A 21037-nucleotide genomic window follows, 5' to 3' on the forward strand; every position below is an offset into this window, starting at 1 on the left:
TCATCTTTAAAGGAAGTGTAACGCCCATCTGTAATTAGTATTTCTCTGCTGAAACTAAGAAGTCAAAATCCCAGAAGTCTCCATTTCCTAAGGATTTACAGTGGTACATTAGCCAAAATCCAGTCTGGTGAACCAAACTGGTCTGATTTCTGCCGAACAGTTATTTGCATCAACCTCTTCAGACCGCCACCTTCAAGTTTAACCATCTGGTCATACTCATCTGAGTCTTAATACAAACAAAAACATAAATTCTATTCTGTCTTCTGCATCACTCAGTCCTAAGAGAAAGGGAATACAATTTTCAGGATAAGTGAGCAATTGCATCCTTGCAACCCCCTCAGATATTTTACATATAATTAAAGCTATTATAACCTTTTCTAATTCTTCCATTTGCTCAGTAATTGTAATAATGGTTTCCCTTAACCCTGTATACTTTTATCTAAAATAGATTATTTTTCCAGTAATTCCAGTTTTTTTCATATTGGGTACTCCTGGGTCCTAATACATGTATTTTAGATTCAAAGGTTGGTTGTTTTCTGATGTCTATCAAAGGTCTGATTTTTGCTCAATTTTCCAGTTTACTGCGCAATCCGATATATGTCTACTCAGAAGTAAGTCCCATGAGTTCAATGGGACTTACACCCATATAAGTGTGTATAGGATTGCAGCCTTAGAGGCTTAATTTCAAAAAGAAAAATATTTCAAATTTGAGACAAAGACAGAATTGCCTCTTCAGAGCCAATAATTTATGCAGCTAAATTATAGCTCCTGAAAGATACTTTACCATTTCAACTTTTATGTTCCACCCATTCTAAGATGAAAAATTAATGTCGACAATTCTCTAATTAAGAAATCATAGTCATCCATTAAAAACAAAACACCCTAAATGGTCCAACAAATTAGAATGCACTAGAAATTACTAAAAAGTAGAGAGCCAGTATTTTAAAAGAGTAAGTTGACCCAACAATTAGACCCAGGGCAGGCAGTGTGATGCCTGCGGGCTCACTAGTGTGCCCCCAGTACCTGCCAAGGTGCCCTATCCTTCCTACTTAAAAAAAAAATGGCTTCAAACCAAAGTGAAGTCCTCCAGCAGCTGTCATCTTCATTTCCCATTAATGCCTCTGGGCTACACATGGGGCTCAGAGGCATTCTTACACAATGACGATGTCTGGTGGCTGCAGGCCAATGCTTTCCTCTGCAGCATGTCCAGCCACCAAGATAAATAAGGGGGGGATTCCTGTCACTTTTGTCTGGTAAGCAGGGGTGCGCTAAAAAAGAGCAATGGAGCACAGGAAGAGTAGTGGGAGGGAGGAAGTAGTGGGAGGCAGCAGCAATCCAGCTCGTGGGGGTGGGAATCAGGGAAGCCAGTAGGCAGGGGGTTAGGGAGAGCTGCAAGAAGCCAGACAGGGCTGGGGAGCCAGCTGGGAGCAACCTGGGGGGTTAGGGAGGACTGTGTGCTTGTATGTCTGAATGGATGGCAGAGGAGTGATGTATGTGAGCAAGACAGAGACAGAAAGGATTTAGGGGGAGATTTTGGAGGGATCCTGAAAATGTGCAAATGTGGTTTGTCTTGTGCTTCCACTGAAAAGGAGAAAGGAGGTGCTTGCATGTGTGTTGTGTGAGAGAGAATGGATAGATGGATGAAGGCATGTGGTGTGTGTGAGTGAGTACACACACATCTATGGGTGGTGAACCAGAGTGAGAGAGAAAAAGAGGGGGGAACGAGTTGCCCGGGGCAGGGGAAGAGTTTGAGCTCTGTGAAAAAGGTTTCTGTTGGCTCCGAACACTAAGTTCAAAGCAGTTGTTTAGTGTGCTGGCCTGAGCCCCACCTCTGCCTTACATTCAGTCTTTCGGGCTGGATACTTGTCCTTTGTGACTAGCCATGCCTCCCATAGCAGCCATTTTATGGTGGTGCCCAGAACTGTTTCTCAAATTGCCGGGTGTGCCCATGGGCCTAAAAAGGTTGCCTACTCCTAAATGGGACCACGGTGGCTTAGGGGACCGCGGTGGCTTAGTGGTTAAGACGCTGAACTGCAGACTGGAAGGTCGGCAGGTCAGCAGTTCGAGACCCGAGTGCTGCGTAACGGAGTGAGCTCCCGTCTTCAGTCCCAGCTTCTGCCAACCTAGCAGTTTGAAAGCAAGAAATTGCAAGTAGATAAATAGGTACCGCCTCGGCGGGAAAGGTAACAGCGTTCCGTGCACCTCGGTGTTCAGTCATGCCGGCCACATGACCACGGAAGCATCTTAGGACAGCGCTGGCTCTTCGGCTTAGAAACGGGGATGAGCACCGCACCCTAGAGTCGGACACGACTGGTTGGGGACACCTTTACCTTTTTACTCCTAAATTAGACTTTAAAATGCAAGTTATCATTCAAGCAATTGATCCTGTAACGCAATAATCAATGTCAGTCATCCACAATTCCTTACGTCCACAGCTCCTTGAAGTTCAACTAGGACAGCTACAGGAACTGAAAGCAACAGCAGCTCTTCTCTCCAAACCTCAGAGTTCCCAATAGCTAGTAGCAGCCATCATACTTTTATTTTCTCCCCAAAAGTTAAAGGCTAACTACAGTGGACAACAGCATAATCTACGCATTACGTCAGGCCAAAATTCATACATAGCAGGAGGGGATTTAAAGCAGAAAAACAGCAACTGGTGCAGACCCCTTCCACTGCCTGTTGCCTTTTGCTTGCAACCATCTTCCCCACCTATTTTTCTTCTGACAAGTCTTATACTGGCCTCAGAGTTCTACTGGGGGAAGAGCATGGTGGGTATGGGAGTGAGAATGAAAAGCAGCTGGCAGGGGAAGGATTCAGTACCAATTTAAATTGCCCTCAGCTCCCACAGCGTATGAATTTGGTGGCAACCTATGTTCTAACACACTTGTCTGCCTCCATTACATATGGCTACCTAGCCTCTAATTCAGCTACTGCTTTAAAAAGTGGCAAGAGTGTTGGACTGGGAGCTGGGAGATCCGGGTTCTAGTCCCCACTCGGCCATGGAAGCTCACTGGGTGACTTTGGGCCAGTCACAGACTCTCAGCCCAACTCACCTCACAGGGTTGTTGTTGTGAGGATGAAATGGAGAGGAGGAGGATAATGTAAGCCGCCTTGGGTTCCTTGCAAGAGGAAAAAAGGCGGGGTATAAATGCAATAATAAATAAATAAATAAATAAATAAATAAAGTAAGTGGTATTACAAATCCTAAGTTCAGTGAATTCCAAACCTATGGTAAGCCAAACCCTAAACTATTTAAATACAGTGTGTGCCTTTTTGAAGAATTTTAAGGTATGAGCTTGCCGTCTCCCAAAAGGAAGAACTTCAAGTCCATAAATTAGTTAGGAAAAAATATGCAAATCTACATATGAAGGTCATTACATCTGAAGCCACATTAAGTAAATCAAGAACCTAATTAGCACCCATCCCTTGCCCACAGCTTCAAGTTATTCCATTTTAATTATCTCAGAATTGGACACCTTTAACTTGACATTATCTCTGGTTATTTTAGATGGGATTTAATTCATCCTTTCTGACAAGAGGTTTTATCATTTGATTTATATTACTCTTACTCTACAATCTTTTTTTTTTTGAGATTGATGTATTTACACCAGAGATTTGACATCACATCTCTGGTATATTTAATACACCACCCTCTTTAATACATACAACCTAACTATGGTGAATGGGATTAAATGGAACAAGCATCACAAAGTGAGAAAAAGAGTGGGACACATATCACATTACCATATAGAGCAAAAATAAAGTGAGATCCAGCCAAGAAAATAAAAGATTCAAAGTGGGGGTGACCCACTCCCAACTAAATAGTGTACCTAGACATCTAAGCAGGGACTTTCTTACTTTATGTTGTGAGATAAGTACTTCCAGTTTTTACTGAGCCCAAGTGTGATAAATATTAAATCTGCATATGATTTCCAATTCAGCAGATTCAAGCTCGAGTCTCCCTTTGAATTTTTTATTGAAGTATGGTGGCTTTCATATTTGTTATACAATATCCATGGAGACTAAAGTCTCCCCCCACTAATTTCTGAATGTTATCATATTTAAAGTTGAGCTTTGTGTCCATTTATTCTCTTGCAAGGAGACAGTCCAATCTGATCTATATAAATGGCAGAAGAGCAAGATGTGTAGGTGAGTCCTTGATGTGTAGGTAGATCAGAACTGTTTGTGTGTAACATCTTTGCCCAAGTGGCTGCTCTCTGGACCTTCTCACCTTGAGAACTCTAGTAACTGTCAGAGACCAGTGAAGAGCAAGAGTGTTTTCTCAATGTTTCAACTCCTTACAATGATACACACCTGTTTCAAGTGTTATGATATCCATGTGCCCTGTCTCTTCACATCTCATTTCTTTTCATTGTCTCCTCCACCTCCCTGTTTCCTTTCTCATGTTCCCTTTGGAGAGCTTTAGCTATTGGGCAGTAGAAATCTAATAAGTAAATTAAATAAATTGGTGCTCTCTCATCGATATAGGAAAATATTATGAACTGCTTTCTTGGTCCTTCAAACTATCTGACCCCACTAAAACATAATACACATTATCTTCTACCTTCTTGTAAATAAACCAAAGTACATTTAAATTATCACATATTCTTGCTCTGCCTATTCATGCTTCTGTTTTCCCCATTCCTCAGTTGTCTCTGTGTCACTTTTTGGATTGTAAACCCCTTGAGGTAGGGACCCATCATGCCTATTTTTTGTAAATGGCATAACAGCACCAATGATGTTATTCCATGACAGTATCACTTCTGCAGATATGGTGCTGGATCTGCTGAAAGGGCTAGTTCCTGGTTTTGTATCTTTATTGGTTGGTCTATTGCTACTGGTTAAGTAGTTGTGTGTGTGGGGGGGGTGTCTGTCTGCAAACTGGAACAGCCCTTCCACCCAACTTTGTGAAAAGGGAAGATAATCTTCCACAATAGGCTATAGATCCTTAAATATGTGCTGCAGAAGCTTTAACTGGAAGCTTTAGGTAATGGCTAATGGTGTTTGGTTGCTTTCTCTCTGGGTATAGGTTTCTCCTTGTCAGTCTATTTTTTCTCATTTTCCTAAATATTTTAATCATAGAAACCTTCAATGTAAATCCTGTAGATGTTCTCCCCTGTCCAAAGGACTGGAGCAAATGTGGCCAGCTCTTAGAACTTAGCTGTAAGCATTTAAGCAACTGCAGTGGTCAGTTGGTTACTGGTATACAATTATGTTTCTATTGCCTATTACATAGCTGAACTGTAGTGACCAGAAACTGAAACTATGGTATGTACTGCTCCAGGCTCAAACTGGTGGTGAGATGGAAGTCCTGGAGGAATTTATCAAGAGCCTCTTTACTATGAGTCAAGGCAATAAAAGATGCCATCACTGTATCTCAGGTGAAAAGAATCATACTTGGGGGACAGGAGCTAAGGAATCCAAATCATCCATAAATATGTTGGCACATTGAAAGGCCACCATGAATGTACCCATTTTATAACAGTGACATTCATTTACTAGGATCTGTAGTGTGGCAAAATGCAATTTAAAGCATACTTATGTGGCGGTAAGTTCCACCCATGTGAACAGAATTCATAATGTGCTTAGAATCAGAGTAACAAAGTCTATGCTTATCCATCAGGAATGGATTGGTATCATTGGTATTGGTTTATATGTTCCTTTCAATAGAACTGTTTCCTTGTGTGTAACTGTGATAAAAGCGAATCTCAGACATTGTGTTTGGAACTCCATGTACCAGCCTCAGTATATAAGCAACATTAAGCAAGAAATCTTTGTGCAACTGTAAAACGTGCCTTGGAAAGATCTGCTGATTAAACATGCTAATTCTAAGGAGGTTATCTGACTTATCCCACCTGCAAACAATCTAGGCAATATTATAATGTACAAAGAATACAGCCAGCATATATATATTCGAAAAAACTCAAGTGTGTTCATGAATTTGGCCAAGACTGTAGAACATGACTCCTAGAAAAAAACTTAATGCAAGCCTAGTACTGCTGCTGTGACAGCCTCTGAAAATGAATTAGAAACATGGATACTATAAAAATATATAGCAACTTGTACATTACTACATTTTTTGCAAATATGTTTGTACTAAGAGTGCTTTTTTGTGGCATGCTTTGTTTTAATAATCATTTTATTTTTTCATATTATTATGTGATTTTAAGCTACCTTGAAATTATTTTGATTGGGCAGAATATAAATATACTGAACACTCACCAGAGTGAGCAGGAAAGAGTTTTAAAACTATGCAAAACTTATTTGCGTTACCTCTCTTTTAATATGTGCCCGGCGTAGAAACCAAGCAAGTTGCTAGAGGAAGGAAGGCCCCTCCTCAGTGGCAAGCATTAAAATGCAACTCTAATCCTCTTCTGCCAGACCCCAGCAAGCTAGAGAGAGAGAGAGAGAGAGAGAGAGAGAGAGAGAGTATTGCAGGCGAGGGGGGGCGTTGGGCTTAGTTAGAAGTCTGGTCAAATACAAGAGATCTATTCCAGTGCTCTTGAAGAGGGATAACCATATAATAATGTGGCTTCTGATACAAGCAAAATGCTAAGGCTTTTCCTACTCTATTTTGAGAAGTTGGTGGGGGATATAATGGATTCCAGTTAGGCATTTTGTAGTTTTCCCTCTAACAACCAGCAAGGAAACTAGAGAAAAGTTTCTCACCTGGAGATTCTCCATTTTATTTATTTATTTATTTATTTATTTATTTCTACACTGCCCAATAGCTGAAGCTCTCTGGGTGGTTAACAAAAATTAAAACCACAAAGCACAGCATAAAGCAATATAGAATATGAAAGCTTAAAATCACAATAGTACAACCAGAATAAAACCTAGCAGCAATCCACAGATTTAAAATACCAAAGCTAAAGGACTAGGAAGCTAAAATGCTAAAATACTTAGGAGAATAAAAAGGTCTTCACCTGGTGCCAGGAGGAATACAACATAGGTGCCAGGCAAACCTCTCTAGGGAGCTCACTCCACAGCCAGGGTGCCACAGCAGAAAAGGCCCTCTTCCTGGTAGCCACCCATTTCAACCCATCAACAGGCTGGTCAGATTAAATAAATGAAAAAATGGAAATTACGGTAATGAATAAGAGTATGTAGGATATATGTACTAGAGAAGCAGGAGAGGCATGAAAAAGGATGCAGATATTGTATAAAGTTGATTCAAAAGTGTACATGACAAGGCATCTCCACAATCTCCGTTTGGCCTGCCATACACGAAGGGTTGTATCCAATGTTAGTCCTATTCAGAGTAGAGCAACTGAAATGAACAGGACTTAAACCTCATTCATTTTAATGGGTCTAGTCCAAGCAGGACTAACATTGGATATAACCCATAGCAAGGAGATCACTAGGGAAAGATATATGCCCTTCCCATCTCCATTCTATCAGCTTGGCATTAACTTGCCCACCTCTTCTTCCAAAAGCTGAACAACCAACCTCTGCCAGTACATCTCAGAGTAATACAGTAAAAGCATATCACAACATGTCCATTTCCCCTGGAAGTTCTGCAGCCAACTGGACTGTAAGAAAGGAGGAAGCATCCACATATCAGCAACTTATATAATTGTTACTTGTGTATGTAAGCCCTAGTGGTGAAGAACAGACAACATCAGTCATATAAAGGCCAATTAAAGAACAGCCTTTGGGAATATATACCAATGCATGCTACTCAGTATTAAAATCGAATTCATATGCCATATCCTCTGTCCTTAAGGACAGGGGTGGGCAACTTGTGGCCCTTCAAATGTTTTTGCCTACAACTCCATCAGCCCTAGCCAGCATAGCCAATGTTGAGGGACTTTGGGAGTTGAAGGAGAAAGCATCTAGGGGGACAACAAGTTGCCCACCCCTGCTTTAGGATCAGTTGCTTGTAAAACATATTCTGGAAGACTGCTAAAACTGGAAACATTTGTTTGTATGCAGAAAATAACACTTCTTTAGACCTGAATTCTAAGGTTTTTAAACAGATCAATTCTATAAATTTCTCTTGAAATTTCCCACTCCAAATCACAGAAGAATATCCTCATAGATGTCCATCTTGCTTAGTTCTATACAAGTACTGGCTAAGTTATTCATAGCATCACTGAAAAGGTAGACATATATTACACTTCAGTGATGGTAAAACTAGCAACAGATATTTGAAAGGCTTTTTACAGCAAATACATGTTACTGCAGAATAGTACATTACTGTATTCACTCAGTCCAGCTTAGCTATGTGCCCCAAACCCAAATGCTACTGGATCAAAGCAATAGAGCTTCTGACAAAACAGAACTTGATGAATGGGTATCTGACCAACCTTTTTGAATACAAGACATGGTTTGCACACAATGAATAATCCATGGTTGATTAACCAAGGGGTGTTTGGTAGTGTGTAGGAGTGAGCGACTGCAGCAGCTCCTGACCGCTTGCTTCCGGTTTGCTAAATAACTCAGGGATGCCTTGTCCTAGTGCAGTTATCTATGACATGCAAATGTGGAACTCTGGGTTGTTGAGGGAGAAATAACCCAGACTTTTAACCCAAGAACAAATCATGGTTAGAAGTGTACTGATGTACATGGTACAATTTTTTGCTATTATGAACTGGCCATACCCAGAATCCGGTTTCTATACCATTATAGAATGCCTTAGATTTTATTTTTTTTTATTTATTTTGCTAGGATGGAACATCTGCAGTACACTGTGACAAAAGTAATATCAGTGAACTATATTGCAAATAGGTTTGAAAAATATTTGATCTTTCCATCAACTGAACCATACAGCTTGAAACACCAACTTCTAGGCAAAATTTCAAAAATTAAAATCTGCCTCATAGGAAGAGTAACTCAATGCAATTCAAATATATTTTGAATTGTAATTCAAATAAATATTAGCAAATCACATCTTAATTCTTTAAAATAAAAAGCATTACATGCACAGTACTCAGACTCTGCAAGAAAAAATTAAAAGCCTAGAAAATGTAATTCCAGGACGTGCTCTTCAAATAAATGTTTTATGCTTTAGACTCTATACACTCCAAGTTTAGAAATTTAGAATGTACAAAATACCCTTCTACCACCTAATTATCCAGCACTGGCTTTCCAAAGTTTATAAAGGGAACTGAAGTCTAAAAGAAGTCCGGTATTTAAGAGCACTCAAAATAAATGTCAGATTGCAACACCTAACATCCGCATCATATTTGCTTTAAAACCTAACACAAAATTATGTGAGACACCACAACAGAAAGGCAAGTAAAGCTGAAAGTGATTTAAAAATGTAACTATATAATTACTGCAGGCACAAGTAAAATTTTAGGGGAGCAGGCTAATGCTTCTATCCATTTTTTTAAGGAGTTGAAACCATTTTAGTTATTGCCACTTTCAACACATCAGAAGTGCTTTGGTTACAATAGATTTTATACATTTGGAAAACATATGTGCATCTTGACTTCTACCAGGTAGTTAAGGTCTCCGGGACAGCAGCCTCTCAAGCCATACTTAAGGCATATAGAAGGAAACTAATTTACTTTCAGAAATGTTTATGATCTCATGGCACTTCTAACCCTTACAGAATACGTTTATATACACAGGAAGGCAACTGGCCAATAGTGCCCCAATCCTTACTTCTGCATGTGCAGATGAGAAGCATTACAACCATCCATCATGTTTTAGACAGCTTCATTTATACAGTGTATACAGTACCCGCCATCATTAGATTTTACTCCACTTTACAGCAGCATGCTGTCCAATACGAAGAGCAAAAAATTCACATAAAACATATTTCTCCGTCCCCGCCATTCCTTCACTGAAACCTTATACAGAAGATTGCATGCATTTATTGCGTACTAATTCAGCTAACAAATACCATCTCCTGGTTTTGTATTCACAATCGCGAAAGCAGAGTGAGATTTCCACTTCACACTCAAGCATGCATTGAAAAGGTGAGGGAGAGGGGCACCCACGCTTCTAACCCCTCCTAGTCACAAAGTGCTTGCGGGGGGGGGGGTGTAGTGGGAGAAGGCGGTAACAAGTTCGGTTCGTGGGGGAACAAGGTGGTGACGCTTTAAACAAGCGTTTATGTGATCTTGAGTATGTGATAGGAGTTGAAAACTGGATAGATGGAAAGACAAGGAGCGAAGAAGGGTTGCCAGATTTTAGACGGTTCCTTTATTGCAGGAGGATTCAAGAGCTACAGAACTGAAAAAACTCAGAACACAGGAATGGCGAGTAACCAACCGCATCTACGAGATCTTTCAGGAGGATTTTAAAAGTAGCGTCTTCACCGCAGCCTCGCCTTCTCTTTTCTTTCAGAGACCACGACTTCAGTGTCTTATTGCAGGGCGGGCGGTGGGAGAGAACATGAACTAACCGGAAGCACCTACATGCCCCAACCTGAGGCCGCGGGTGGGGGGGGGGAGCAGGGGGAAGAGGAGGCAAGCTACCGACACTGACCCGCTCGTCTGTTCTCTCCCTGTTAGCCACACACAGGAGACGGCAGGCGCGATAGGTGGCGGCTTCCTCCTCTCTCCCTATGTGGAATTATTGTTGACGGGGATTTTCTCTCTCTCGTTTTACCGAGCGGGAAGAGGAGGGCGTATGAAAAATTGGAAAAAGGGGGGGGGGAGGCGACGGCGGGAAGGAGAAATGGGGGGGGGGCACTGCAGTGAATGCGGGGCCGCAGCAGGGCACTCACCGTCTCTCTCTGCTCTTGCAGCAATAACTAGCCCCGTCCGCCTCCTTTTCACATCTTCATCCAGCCGCCGCGCGCCGCTCAGCCCCGCCCCTTTCTGTGTCCGTTGGGCTCGTGCCAGCCGGGTCCGTTTGGGTTTGAAGTTCGACCGCTGCCTTTCAATGGCCCCGCTCGTGGGCAGGCGCTTGTGAGGATTCGGGGGGGGGGGGGAGAGAGGAGGCAACGCGGGGAAAGAGGAGAGAAAACGCGGACCTCCCCCGCACAAAGCTCCACAATAGACACACAGAGCGGCGCGCGCGCGTGTATGTGCGAGTGTGCCGAAGGCGGGGCTTCTCCTTCGACTCCAGCACTCTTTCCTGGAAGGGGGGGCGAGGTTGGTAAAAGGGGAGGGGGCGGAGGTGTTGTTCACGTAGCCACCTGACCGGCGTCCCTTACAGCTTCTTGACACGCAGTATAAAGGAATCGCGAGACACCCCCACCACTATCTTTCAGCTTCCCTCACCGCCCGCCCCCCACCGCACGACGTCGGGTGGTACAGGCTGGTTTTGTTCTCCGAAGCGGTGAGAGCAATAGAGGTGGCACCAGAACTATTGCGGCGTTTACTCAAGCCGGCTTCTCGCAGCCAATCAGAATGAGAGGAGGCGGAGCTGAGGGCTGTTCTAAAGAGACTGTGGGGGGACGCCGCCGCCGCGATATCTATTTTTTTCTTGTATAAATTCATTTAGGTATCAGTCTTGTTTCTTTGAAAAGAAAAATAATTTGCACGGGTATTTCGTACATTCTTCTGTGTCTTCCTCCATTTTCCTTTTGAGAAGTGCTTGCTTAGAAAAAAAGACGAGAAGCTCAAGAACCTGTAGATCAAGTACCACAGATTCTGGAATACTGTTACTAAAGTTCTGTTAACGTTCACAGGATTTTTTCTAATCTATATCACACTGAGGAAGCTAGGCTGCAGTCCTGTTACTCATTACACAAGCCCTATCCAACACAATTCCGAGTCAACATAACTAGGATTGAGCTACAGTGTGTTGATTGTTTGCATGTTTATTCGGAAGTCAGTCTTGTTAAACTCAGCGGGACTTGCTCTCTAGTAAGGCAGTGGATGATCTAAGTACACGGGTACCGATAAGTTATTGAAATTAATGAGATTTACTTCTGAGTAAACATGCATAGGATCGGACTTACAATGTAATGTGTCTACGCAGAAGAAAGTCCCTTTGACTTCACAACAATTGAACCTATGGTATCCATCGGTTCTTCCTGAATGGCCATTGGAACGAATCAGTGCATTCCCGTGGACATTCGGTGTCATTCGTTTTAGCGTGTCTCGGATTATAGCCTAATATGCACCTGTTTGGGGGTTTGTTGCTGAAACGGCAGCAGCATATTTTTCTCTAGGTACCCCGCCTCTACTGTTAATACTGAAGTAACTATATTGTAATATTTAGAAATATGAATTATTGTTAGAGTCTAGTTTCTTTGATAACACAAAACTTGGGGCTGAGGGTCGCACTGCAAGGTAGAGGACCAGGGGCATCTCCTCGAATTTCCATGTTCCTTGATGCAGTCCTGTCATATTGTCCGTGATAGTAACGTGGTAAACATATAGCAACTTAAACAACAAGGAGTGCTGTAGCATTTTAAAGGCTATTGACAGCACAATCCTATACATGTTCAGTTCGGAAGCAAATCCCACCGATTTCAAGCGGACTTACTCCCTGGTAAGACTGCGTAGTATTGCAGCCTAAGGCTACGTGAAAGTTACATAATTTTGCTTATTATTTTTCGGTTCTTCTGGGAGTACTTAGGAAAACTGTCAAGCGTTGTTTACTGATGAGAAACCCCGAGAAGTTTCTGTCCCAGTATGCGTGTGTGGGATAGTAAGAAACCGTGTCTCTTCAGCCAGTTTACGTCAGATCATAACTATTTTTATTTTCTTTTGCACTTACAGACCCTCTTGCACATGCTTACTCGGAAGTAAGTCCCACTAAATTCAAGAGAGCTTACTCCTAAGTAAGTGTGCATGGGATTACAGCCTTACACCGTGCCCCTTTCTGGGATCAAACATTCCTAGTTTAGCTAGGGGGTCACAGGTAAGCAGTTGCATGCTGGGATTTGTATACTTGTTGGAAGTCCTACAAAGTCTTATCCTAAAACCAGCGAGAGGACGGATTATGCTTATCGTGGCGGCAATTTGATCGACCCCTGAAAGAAACATAATATATGTTAAAGCATTTTAATTATATAAAATTAGTCAGAGTAGACGAACGAGTAAACTATTCGAAAGGGAATGAACCCGGTTTTACAGAGCTGCCAGGACGAGGCGGGCGCCCCTCGGTCCCCGCCCTCCTGCTGGCGGCCCACTTCCGTTTTGCTAAGATGTCGGCCGCCATCGCTGCGCTCGCGTCGTACGGCGGCTCCGATTCTGACTCCGAGTCGGGCTCGGAAGCTGAGGGCAGGCCCGGCCGTTCAGCTCAGGTTGCCGGCGAGGATGCCGTGCTGCACCTCGCCTCGTCTACCTCTGCCCAGCAAGTGCTCCTACCCGTGGTGGACTCTGCCCCGGCAGTGGCTGTGAAGGTAAGGATTGCTCCTTGGACCTGACCGAGTTTCTTCGGGGAAGAGCGCTGCCTCTCCGCTCGCCTCTGGCGTGGGAGGAACTGCGTGTTTTGACTGTTACCAGTCGGGCAAAAAGGGGGCCTCTGCTGGTGCGCTCTCTGCCGCCAGGCCTGCAGTGTGGAGTTGTGAGATTCTTAGCCTGCCAGTTGCCTTGGTGCTCTTACTCGCGGGAAACCATACTGTGAAGATTTCTCACTAGCGCGCGAGGGTTGGCGCCTATTTTTTCTGGAAGGGTTCCTATAACTTACACCTACGCGATAGGCAGAAAGTCAACAGGTGACGCTGCCTACACCATGGAGTTGAGGCAAGTTCCCCTGGTGAAAGGCGGTCTGCGTGTTAAAAGTGCATGAGAACTGCAAGAGGGGAGGATGGGTAAGGGGGTAAGTTTAGTCAGAGGTGGGAATCGCCAAGGCTCAAAAATACTTTTGCCTGAAGTAGAATAATCAAGATGCCCCTTTGAAACCTTCAAAACCTCTTTGACATCATCAGTGGCAAGTGATCTCAAAAAGTTGAGCTAACACCTTTGCACTTGAGGGTGAGTTAGATTTCAAAATTTGACTCAGAACAACTGTGTTGTTGATTTCTTTCTGTGACTTCTTCCCCTCTAAAAGTTTGTGAGAGAAACTAGTACTGGGGTATGGTGTCTAGTAACAGTGGCCCAGATTATGTACTGGAGCTAACTTGGAAAGGACACATTATTTGTCCTTTTTCTTGATTGGGTCCAAAACTAATAGTTGCTTTGCTTGGATTTAAGAAACAAAACTGGTTCTCATGGTATGCTGGTTTAACCAGAGCCCAGTGCTGGGTTTGATTCAGCTCTTTCTACATAAGGGGAGTTTAATCACTTCTGTACAGCATTCTTCCCATCCGACCAGAATCCATTCAGGCTGTCTTTCTCCTATCTCCATATTGCTGTGCTTCATGTATGTGGTGAAAAGCAATAACTTTCAGCCTGTTTTGTTGTGCTAAAGTAGCCTTCCCTAACCTGATTCCTTCCAGGTGTGTTGGACTGCAATTCCCACAATCCCCAGCTGACTCAGTCTTTGTCCAGGAATAACTTCGGGGCTTTTGAGGAGCAGGAAGATAGTGATTCTCTGTTCGTTACACTATTTAGGGTTGTCTTCCTGTCATAGCATGGGAAATAATATTGAAAAGGCAGTAATTATTAAATACTAGTGCAGTGCTTGTTGAAATGGACAAGGGAAGGATGTGGAATAAAGTTAAGTACATTGCAGGGCCTGTGTTGATAATCTGCTCTCTCCATCCTCTTGGCCTTTCCCTTTCCCACCCTTGTGAGAGACAGGGAGATCCTCATACATATCCCTCTCCTCCTCAGAGCTGTGCTTTTTCTTGCCTTTCTTCCTTAGAGGCAGCTCTCAAGCAGTACTTCTAGTGTAGGAACAGAGGCAAGGAAACCCAACTGTTTCCTAATTTCCCTTCCTCAGCCATGGGCACCTCTTCCCTCTGAGGTTCAACAGTCACTGCTTTTGAGGTAAGTTGGCAACCTTTCCAGAGCTGGAAGCGGGCATGGAGAACTAGTTGCTCAAACTGACCCTTGTACATCACTCAGCATCTATCTACATAACGCTATACATTTTGTCATGCCTCAGTATGTCTGTGGCACATCAGATGCCTACATCTATGCATAGGTAATTACTACTGAAATCATAAGGGTGTTTGGGGTTGTGGGGGATGAAGGCTCCTTTTATTCTCCTTTCTCTTGGTCATCTCTTTCCCTGTTGTTATTTCCACTGTAGTCTGCTCACTACTCCAGCTCCTTCTCTCTTGCTAAATACGGTGATATTACAGTATAGTTTTTCTACCAGCATTCAGCCATTTGGTAGTAGCTGTTTCTTGCACAGTCATAATGGTTTATCTTCTAAAGGTCTGCTATGCAGTTTCATTGCCAAAAGGCAGTGTACAGCCAAGAATTGCATATATGTAGTTTAGTCCTGTACGACGGTTGTTCAGTCGTTACGTCAACAGTTAATTCTTAAGGTGGGCCATGAGTGTTGTCAGGCCGCCATCCTCAGTCCTCACATTTACTTCCCCCTCTTTGTTTCTGTACTCTTTGCTTAACTAACTTACCAGTGTTGTGGCTTGATCTGCTCTTTGCAGTAGGTGTGTGTTGGTGGAGTTATCACAAGGCACATGCAGCTCTTTGTGGGGAGGGTGGGGGTCTCCCCTGTGGCCTCCCAGTGCCGTAGTGTCTTCTCCAGTCTCTCCTTCTCGCTGCTGCTGATGGTTTTTTCTGCTCCTACCCTGGACAAGGAAGGGTTTCCTCTCTTGCTCAGAGTTAGAGTAGAAGGGGTACTCCAGCTCTCCGTACTCTGTAGTTTCTCCTTTAGATTCTTGAGAGAGAAACCACAGGGCTAGAGTGGTGTTTTTTGTTTGTTTTTTGCTGTTCTAGCCCACTGTTGCATGGTTTCACTCTTTAGGACCTTATTCTCGAGAAAGAATCAATGGAGTACTATGGACCGTAGTAGCAAAGGATGCGTTAGAGCAATACGACAATGGAACCAATTACCTAGGGAGGTGGTGGGCTCTCCCACACTGGAGGCATTCAAGACAAGGCTGGACAGCCATCTGTCAGGGATGCTCTGACTTGGATTCCTGCATTGAGCAGGGGGTTGGACTCGATGGCCTTGTAGGCCCCTTCCAACTCTACTATTCTATGATTCTATGCTCTACCCTCTGTGCTCTGTGGTTTCTCTTTCAATAATCTGAGAGAGAAACCATGAAGTAAGGGAGACTCCAGGAAGTGGCTCCAGGAAGGAGGGCAAGTTAAACCTGTTAAAAAAGGGTAAGGGGGGGAACAGGGACGTTATGGGCTCTGTGTGTGTGTGAGAGAGACAGAGACTGAGGGGGGGGGATCCTAGGTCCTGTCCACAATGGGCATGTGGTCCCTGACTCACCACCACCCACTGTCGTATGAAGTTGCCAAGGGCAAAAAGCTTGCTCACCCCTCTCATAAAGGCTGGTTTGCCTTAGTTCAGACATCTGTATGCTTACAGGTTAATTAGAATTAACAAGTATCTGAATTCCAAGGACCATGAACATCCTGTAAGAAACTGAATTCCCTGATCTCCAGTAGCTGACCATGTGACTTTTTAAATATCATTGATGGGAACAGTGTCAGAGTCTTTTGCCTATTAACTGCAAGCACCCTTCTTGCTTAGGCAGCTATAAATTTGAAGTAGTAGTAGTAATCTCCTTGAAGAAGTTAAAATATACAGAGTTTGTCAGAAGCATTTGTTAACATCTGTGAATCACATTGGCCGTTAATAATGTGTATTATATGACAAGCACCAAAAATACATTATACTAAAGTCCAACATAGACTCTTGTTATTTATTTAGAGGTGATGTCTGGAAAAAAAAAAAAACATTTGTAAAGGCTTGAATAGCCAGAAGTGAAGAGCTTGTATAATGTGGCATCACAAAGATTTTTTAAAAATAGTTAGAATTCAAACCTTTCAGTGGGTAAAATCCAACATAAGTCCTACTTAGAGCAGACCCATTTACATTAATGGGGAGTTGGTCATGAATTACCATAAAATCTGTGTTGTACTGGTGACTTGCTCTTCACCTGAATTCAGTATTTCTTTGATATTGTCTGGAAGGCTATGTTCCATGTATGTTTTTCTTTTTTAAAAAAAGATAAGGTAATATTTGGATCAGGGCTTTCTTGATTGTGGTTGATCTATCTCCCTAAGTAGGCTTCTCACATATTTCACTGGTTAATTATAGACAAGCTGTGAAGGTCTTTGTATTCAGGTGTTTTAATTGATACTTATGGTGTAGGTGCTTTTAACACTTCTGCTGTTGGTTGATGTCTGTTATTTTTAATCATTTTGATATTTGTGATTAAAAGTTGGCATGTTTTATTAATATGTTCTTCAGTGAGTGCTTTTTTGTATTTTATTATTATATTGTATGTTTATATTGTAAGCATGCAATATCAGTTAAACAAGAAAGTTTAGCTAGAGTTTAACAAGAAAGTTAAAAGTTGGCATAATTTTTTTAGGAAATTGACAGTCTTCAGATTTACATTTGCTTTCAAAACATGTGAGAACGTAATGGCAAATTTAATTTGTAATGATTAATTTTTGATAAGGGAGATTGATTATGAGCAATGATCCAGTTCTTTAGGTGGTATGATCCTAATTAAGTAATACAGGTTTGTCTTAACCTTTATTAATGTACTTCATTATTATAATATATAGGGAGGATCACTTCTCATTTTAGGATTGATTAGAACCATAAATGTAGCTAATGGAAAATGGTGCAGAGTAAATATGTTCTCTTGTACAGTACTGAAAGAAATACAATGTCGTTCTTATGATTCTAAAGATTGTGTGTTTTCTTTGGTTGGCTTGTTTGCTTGCTTTTAATGTGGCTTAAAAGTATCAGAGGGAGCAATCCTATGTGGATCGACAGTCACCTCCGAGCTCAGGGGCAACCTCCTATCCAGTGCAGGGCGGTAGGAGTGGGTGAGGAGCAGATCTCCTCCTCACTCCCCCTGCCCAGCTTTTGCAGCTAGACAGCTGATTTCATTGGATGTGTTCTACTGGCATTTGTCTGCCCTGCCCCGCCCCCCCTGCCCCCAGGAACAGCCCATTTTTGCTGCTCTGCACTTCTTCTTCGAGTGCGGGGCCATTCCACGCTGCCTACAAGGTGACGTGGGAGGGGGTGGAGGTTGGTTCCCAGGAACCGACGTATCCTATGGCCGTCTAGCCACTGACTAGCGGCCATAGAATTGCTCCCTAAGGCTCTTTCTAGACTCATAGTTAACCACAGACTTCGTGCCTGTGTAGAAACAATCTCTGGGATTGTTTGGAAAAGTAGACTAACAGTGCAATCCTATGCATGTTTAGACAGAAAAAAGTCCTCCAACTCCCAGCATTCCCCAGGCAGCTATCCTGTCTGTAGAATGCTGGGAGTTGTAGGACTTTTTTTCTGTCTAAACATGCATAGGATTGCGCCATAAGGCTGCAATCCTATACACACTTACCTAGAAGCAAGTCTCATTGAACTTAGTGGGGCTTACTTCTGAGTAGACATATATAGGAATGCACTCTAAGAACTTCATAGTCAATGTTAATTATGGAATTAGTAGTCATCCCATATAAGAGCTCATACATTCCTTTTCTGAAGGGTGGTACGCATGCAACACGGCCCAATAACCAAATAATACTTTGGCTAACCATGGGTACCCCATGAGTTGCATTCTCTCTCCCCTCTCACATGCATATTCCCTCCTTCAGTTTTTTAAGACTTGCAGTCCTGAGAGTAAGCCCCATTGAACTCAGTGAGAGTTACAGCTGAGTAGACATGCAGAGGATTGCACTGAAACTTTGGGTAAGTGTTATGTCTGCACATCAGTGTGCTTGCCAGTCACTATTAGCCCAAGTTACAGTTTACAAAAATTATGTGATTATAAATTATCTAATAATAAATTATCTAATCATAATTTCAAACAGTGGTTAGCAAAACTGTCTGAAAGGGAGAGGAGGAGCATGCAACCTCATGTAGTGGTCCTTTAAATCATGTTTGATGAGTTGGTCGATGCTATGTGTGCTCCAGCCCTACATGAGTGCACAATCATCTTAAGAGATGCAGATAAGAGTTTTTGTGAGACTTTAGCTAATGCATATCTTCTAGTTATTAAGCCATATTGGATGGTATCATATTTTGTTACAAATTTGTTGTTCATAATTTAGTTGGTGTTTTCAAGAGAAACAGGATTAAGTTTCATTACTGTCACGTTGTTTCAATTTTTATGCCTTGTGCCATTTTATACATAATGTGCCATTTTACACATAATTTTAATTTACTTACTAACTGGACTATATCCTCTATAGTACTTGTGAAGAAGTGTCACTGACTGAAGCGCATTGGACTTAATAAAAATATTTCCAGTGCACCTTTGAGGTCTCTTCTCTTCTTTCTCTAAGACTAGGTTTGGACGATACATTAATCCATGGGGGGTTAGCCTGTTGTCTTTGAGCAGTTTTCCAACCCACGATGGTTTATTTACCCAAAATAAGCCACCCTGGTAACCCACAGTCTGCATTAGGGGTTCTTTAATCCATCTTGGGTTAGCGTGTCGTTCGTCACACAGCGTGAGTTAAATTGCTCACCTACAGAGTCGCTGGGCAAAAGTAGTCAAAAGCGCTGCCGCCGCTCTGCTCCTCTCAGGCAATCTGTTTCCAAGATCAGCCTAGCAACAGATTGCACTGCCGTTTCCCTCGCCACCCAACTACGCCCCCCCCCCCCACTTCGGAGAAGCACTCTGCAAACTGCCGAAGTGTCTTCCGTCTGCACGTCTCCCCAAGATTTTCTCATGTGGTATAATCCCTATGTTTCCCACAGAGAAGCATAACCATACATGGTTTTTGCTGTGCATCAGGTGCCTCCCCATGAGGGGAACCTGTGTATGAAATTCCTTCCCATTCCTGCAAACTTTCAAGGGTTTAGAACCACCTCTCTACTTGTTGGTGCGAAACAGTATTTAGTGACCCCAGTTTTAAGCTAACCAAAGAAGCTAAATAAGATCCTTAAGCTGCTTTGTTTGACCCCCCTTTTGGTGCACATGGTCAGAGATCAGGGAAGAGCTTTGAAAACTGGCTTGCGAAGCAGGTTGGCGGTGGGGGGGATCAGGAAGGAAGGCCATGTGAATCAGGGCCACAGGTTGGTGGGGCAACGGGAGTGTGGGGAAGCAGCTAAAGACTGATGCCACGTAGAGAATGGCAGGCAGCTGGCAGAGACAGGAGATAGCAGAAGATGTCCCTTGCACAAAGCTGGAGGGAGGCAGGTGACATAGTTTCCATAATATGGTTTCCACAGTGAAGAAAGCTGGGATACCTGCCTGGGCAGGCGGGAAGACTACAGAGGGAGGAGGGGCGGGGGGGAATAAGCTACTTACAGTAGCTTCTTTGCCTGACCGTGTGATGGGCACAGTGGACTACTTTTCAAATTATTATTATTAACATTTCTCTATCACCCAATAGCCAAAGCGCTCTGGGCAGTTTACAAAGATTAAAAACATTAAAAATACAGTAAACAGAGATTAAAAGCCATTTACACAAAAAACTCATGAACAGACAATATACACAAAGAAAACATATCTAAAACTTCAAACAAGCAATCTCAAGCAAACAACCATAACCATAAGACAATCCAGGATAGATTAAAAGTTATCATATGCTGCCAAATGCTTGGGAGAAAAGAAAGGTCTTAACCTGGCTCCAAAAAGTTAACCATGTTGATGCCAGGTGGGCCTCATCAGGGCATCATTCCATAATTGAGGGATTACCACCGAGAAGGCCCTCTCCTTTGTTGCTGTCTTCCAAGCTTCCCTCAGAGTGGATAGCTGGAGGAGGACCTTAGATATTGAGCATAGTGTATGCATAGGTTCGTGTCAAGGGAGGTGCTCCGTCAGGTATTGTTGTCCCAAGCCGTGTAAGGCCTTGCAGGTTAAAACCAGTACCTTGATTCAGGCTTGGAAAATACAGGTAGCCAGTGCAAGCAGGCCAGAGTCATTCATTCATTCCATTTATACTCTGCCTTTCTTCCATCATGGAACGCAAGGTGGCTACATGTGGTTCCCAGGTAGTCTCTCCTCCAAGCACTGACCAGACCCAAACCTGCTTAGCTTCAGCAAGGTGGCTGCCTCATGTGCTTTCAGACTATGCCCTGGGACCGTCGGTCTTAAATGTTCAGTCTTAAATGTTCAGACCTT

General features: G+C 42.9%; 2 protein-coding genes across 5 annotated transcripts in view; one reads left to right on the top strand and one right to left on the bottom strand.

Annotated features, from left to right (window-relative positions):
* WASF1 (WASP family member 1) overlaps nucleotides 1-10747 on the bottom strand; it is an 88688-nt gene extending 77941 nt beyond the window's left edge. For both annotated transcript variants that reach the window (XM_084827279.1, XM_084827278.1), the window contains exon 1: nucleotides 10682-10747. The gene's annotated coding sequence lies outside the window, so the exon portion shown is untranslated. The remainder of the gene's footprint in view (nucleotides 1-10681) is intronic.
* Nucleotides 10748-13035: 2288 nt separating this feature from the next.
* Nucleotides 13036-21037, top strand: part of CDC40 (cell division cycle 40) — a 63831-nt gene continuing 55829 nt past the window's right edge. For 2 of the 3 annotated variants that reach the window (XM_084827280.1, XM_084827282.1), the window contains exon 1: nucleotides 13036-13255. In XM_084827280.1, coding sequence (XP_084683406.1) covers nucleotides 13058-13255 — 198 coding nt within the window. In that variant the 5' untranslated portion in view covers nucleotides 13036-13057. Of the gene's footprint in view, nucleotides 13256-14661; nucleotides 14787-21037 lie in introns of all 3 variants that reach the window. The other variant, XM_084827283.1, reaches the window with a different exon arrangement.

The sequence above is a fragment of the Heloderma suspectum genome, chromosome 1 (assembly GCF_057233095.1).
Source record: "Heloderma suspectum isolate Gila_16-S chromosome 1, 16-S_ref, whole genome shotgun sequence".
NCBI lineage: Eukaryota > Metazoa > Chordata > Lepidosauria > Squamata > Helodermatidae > Heloderma > Heloderma suspectum.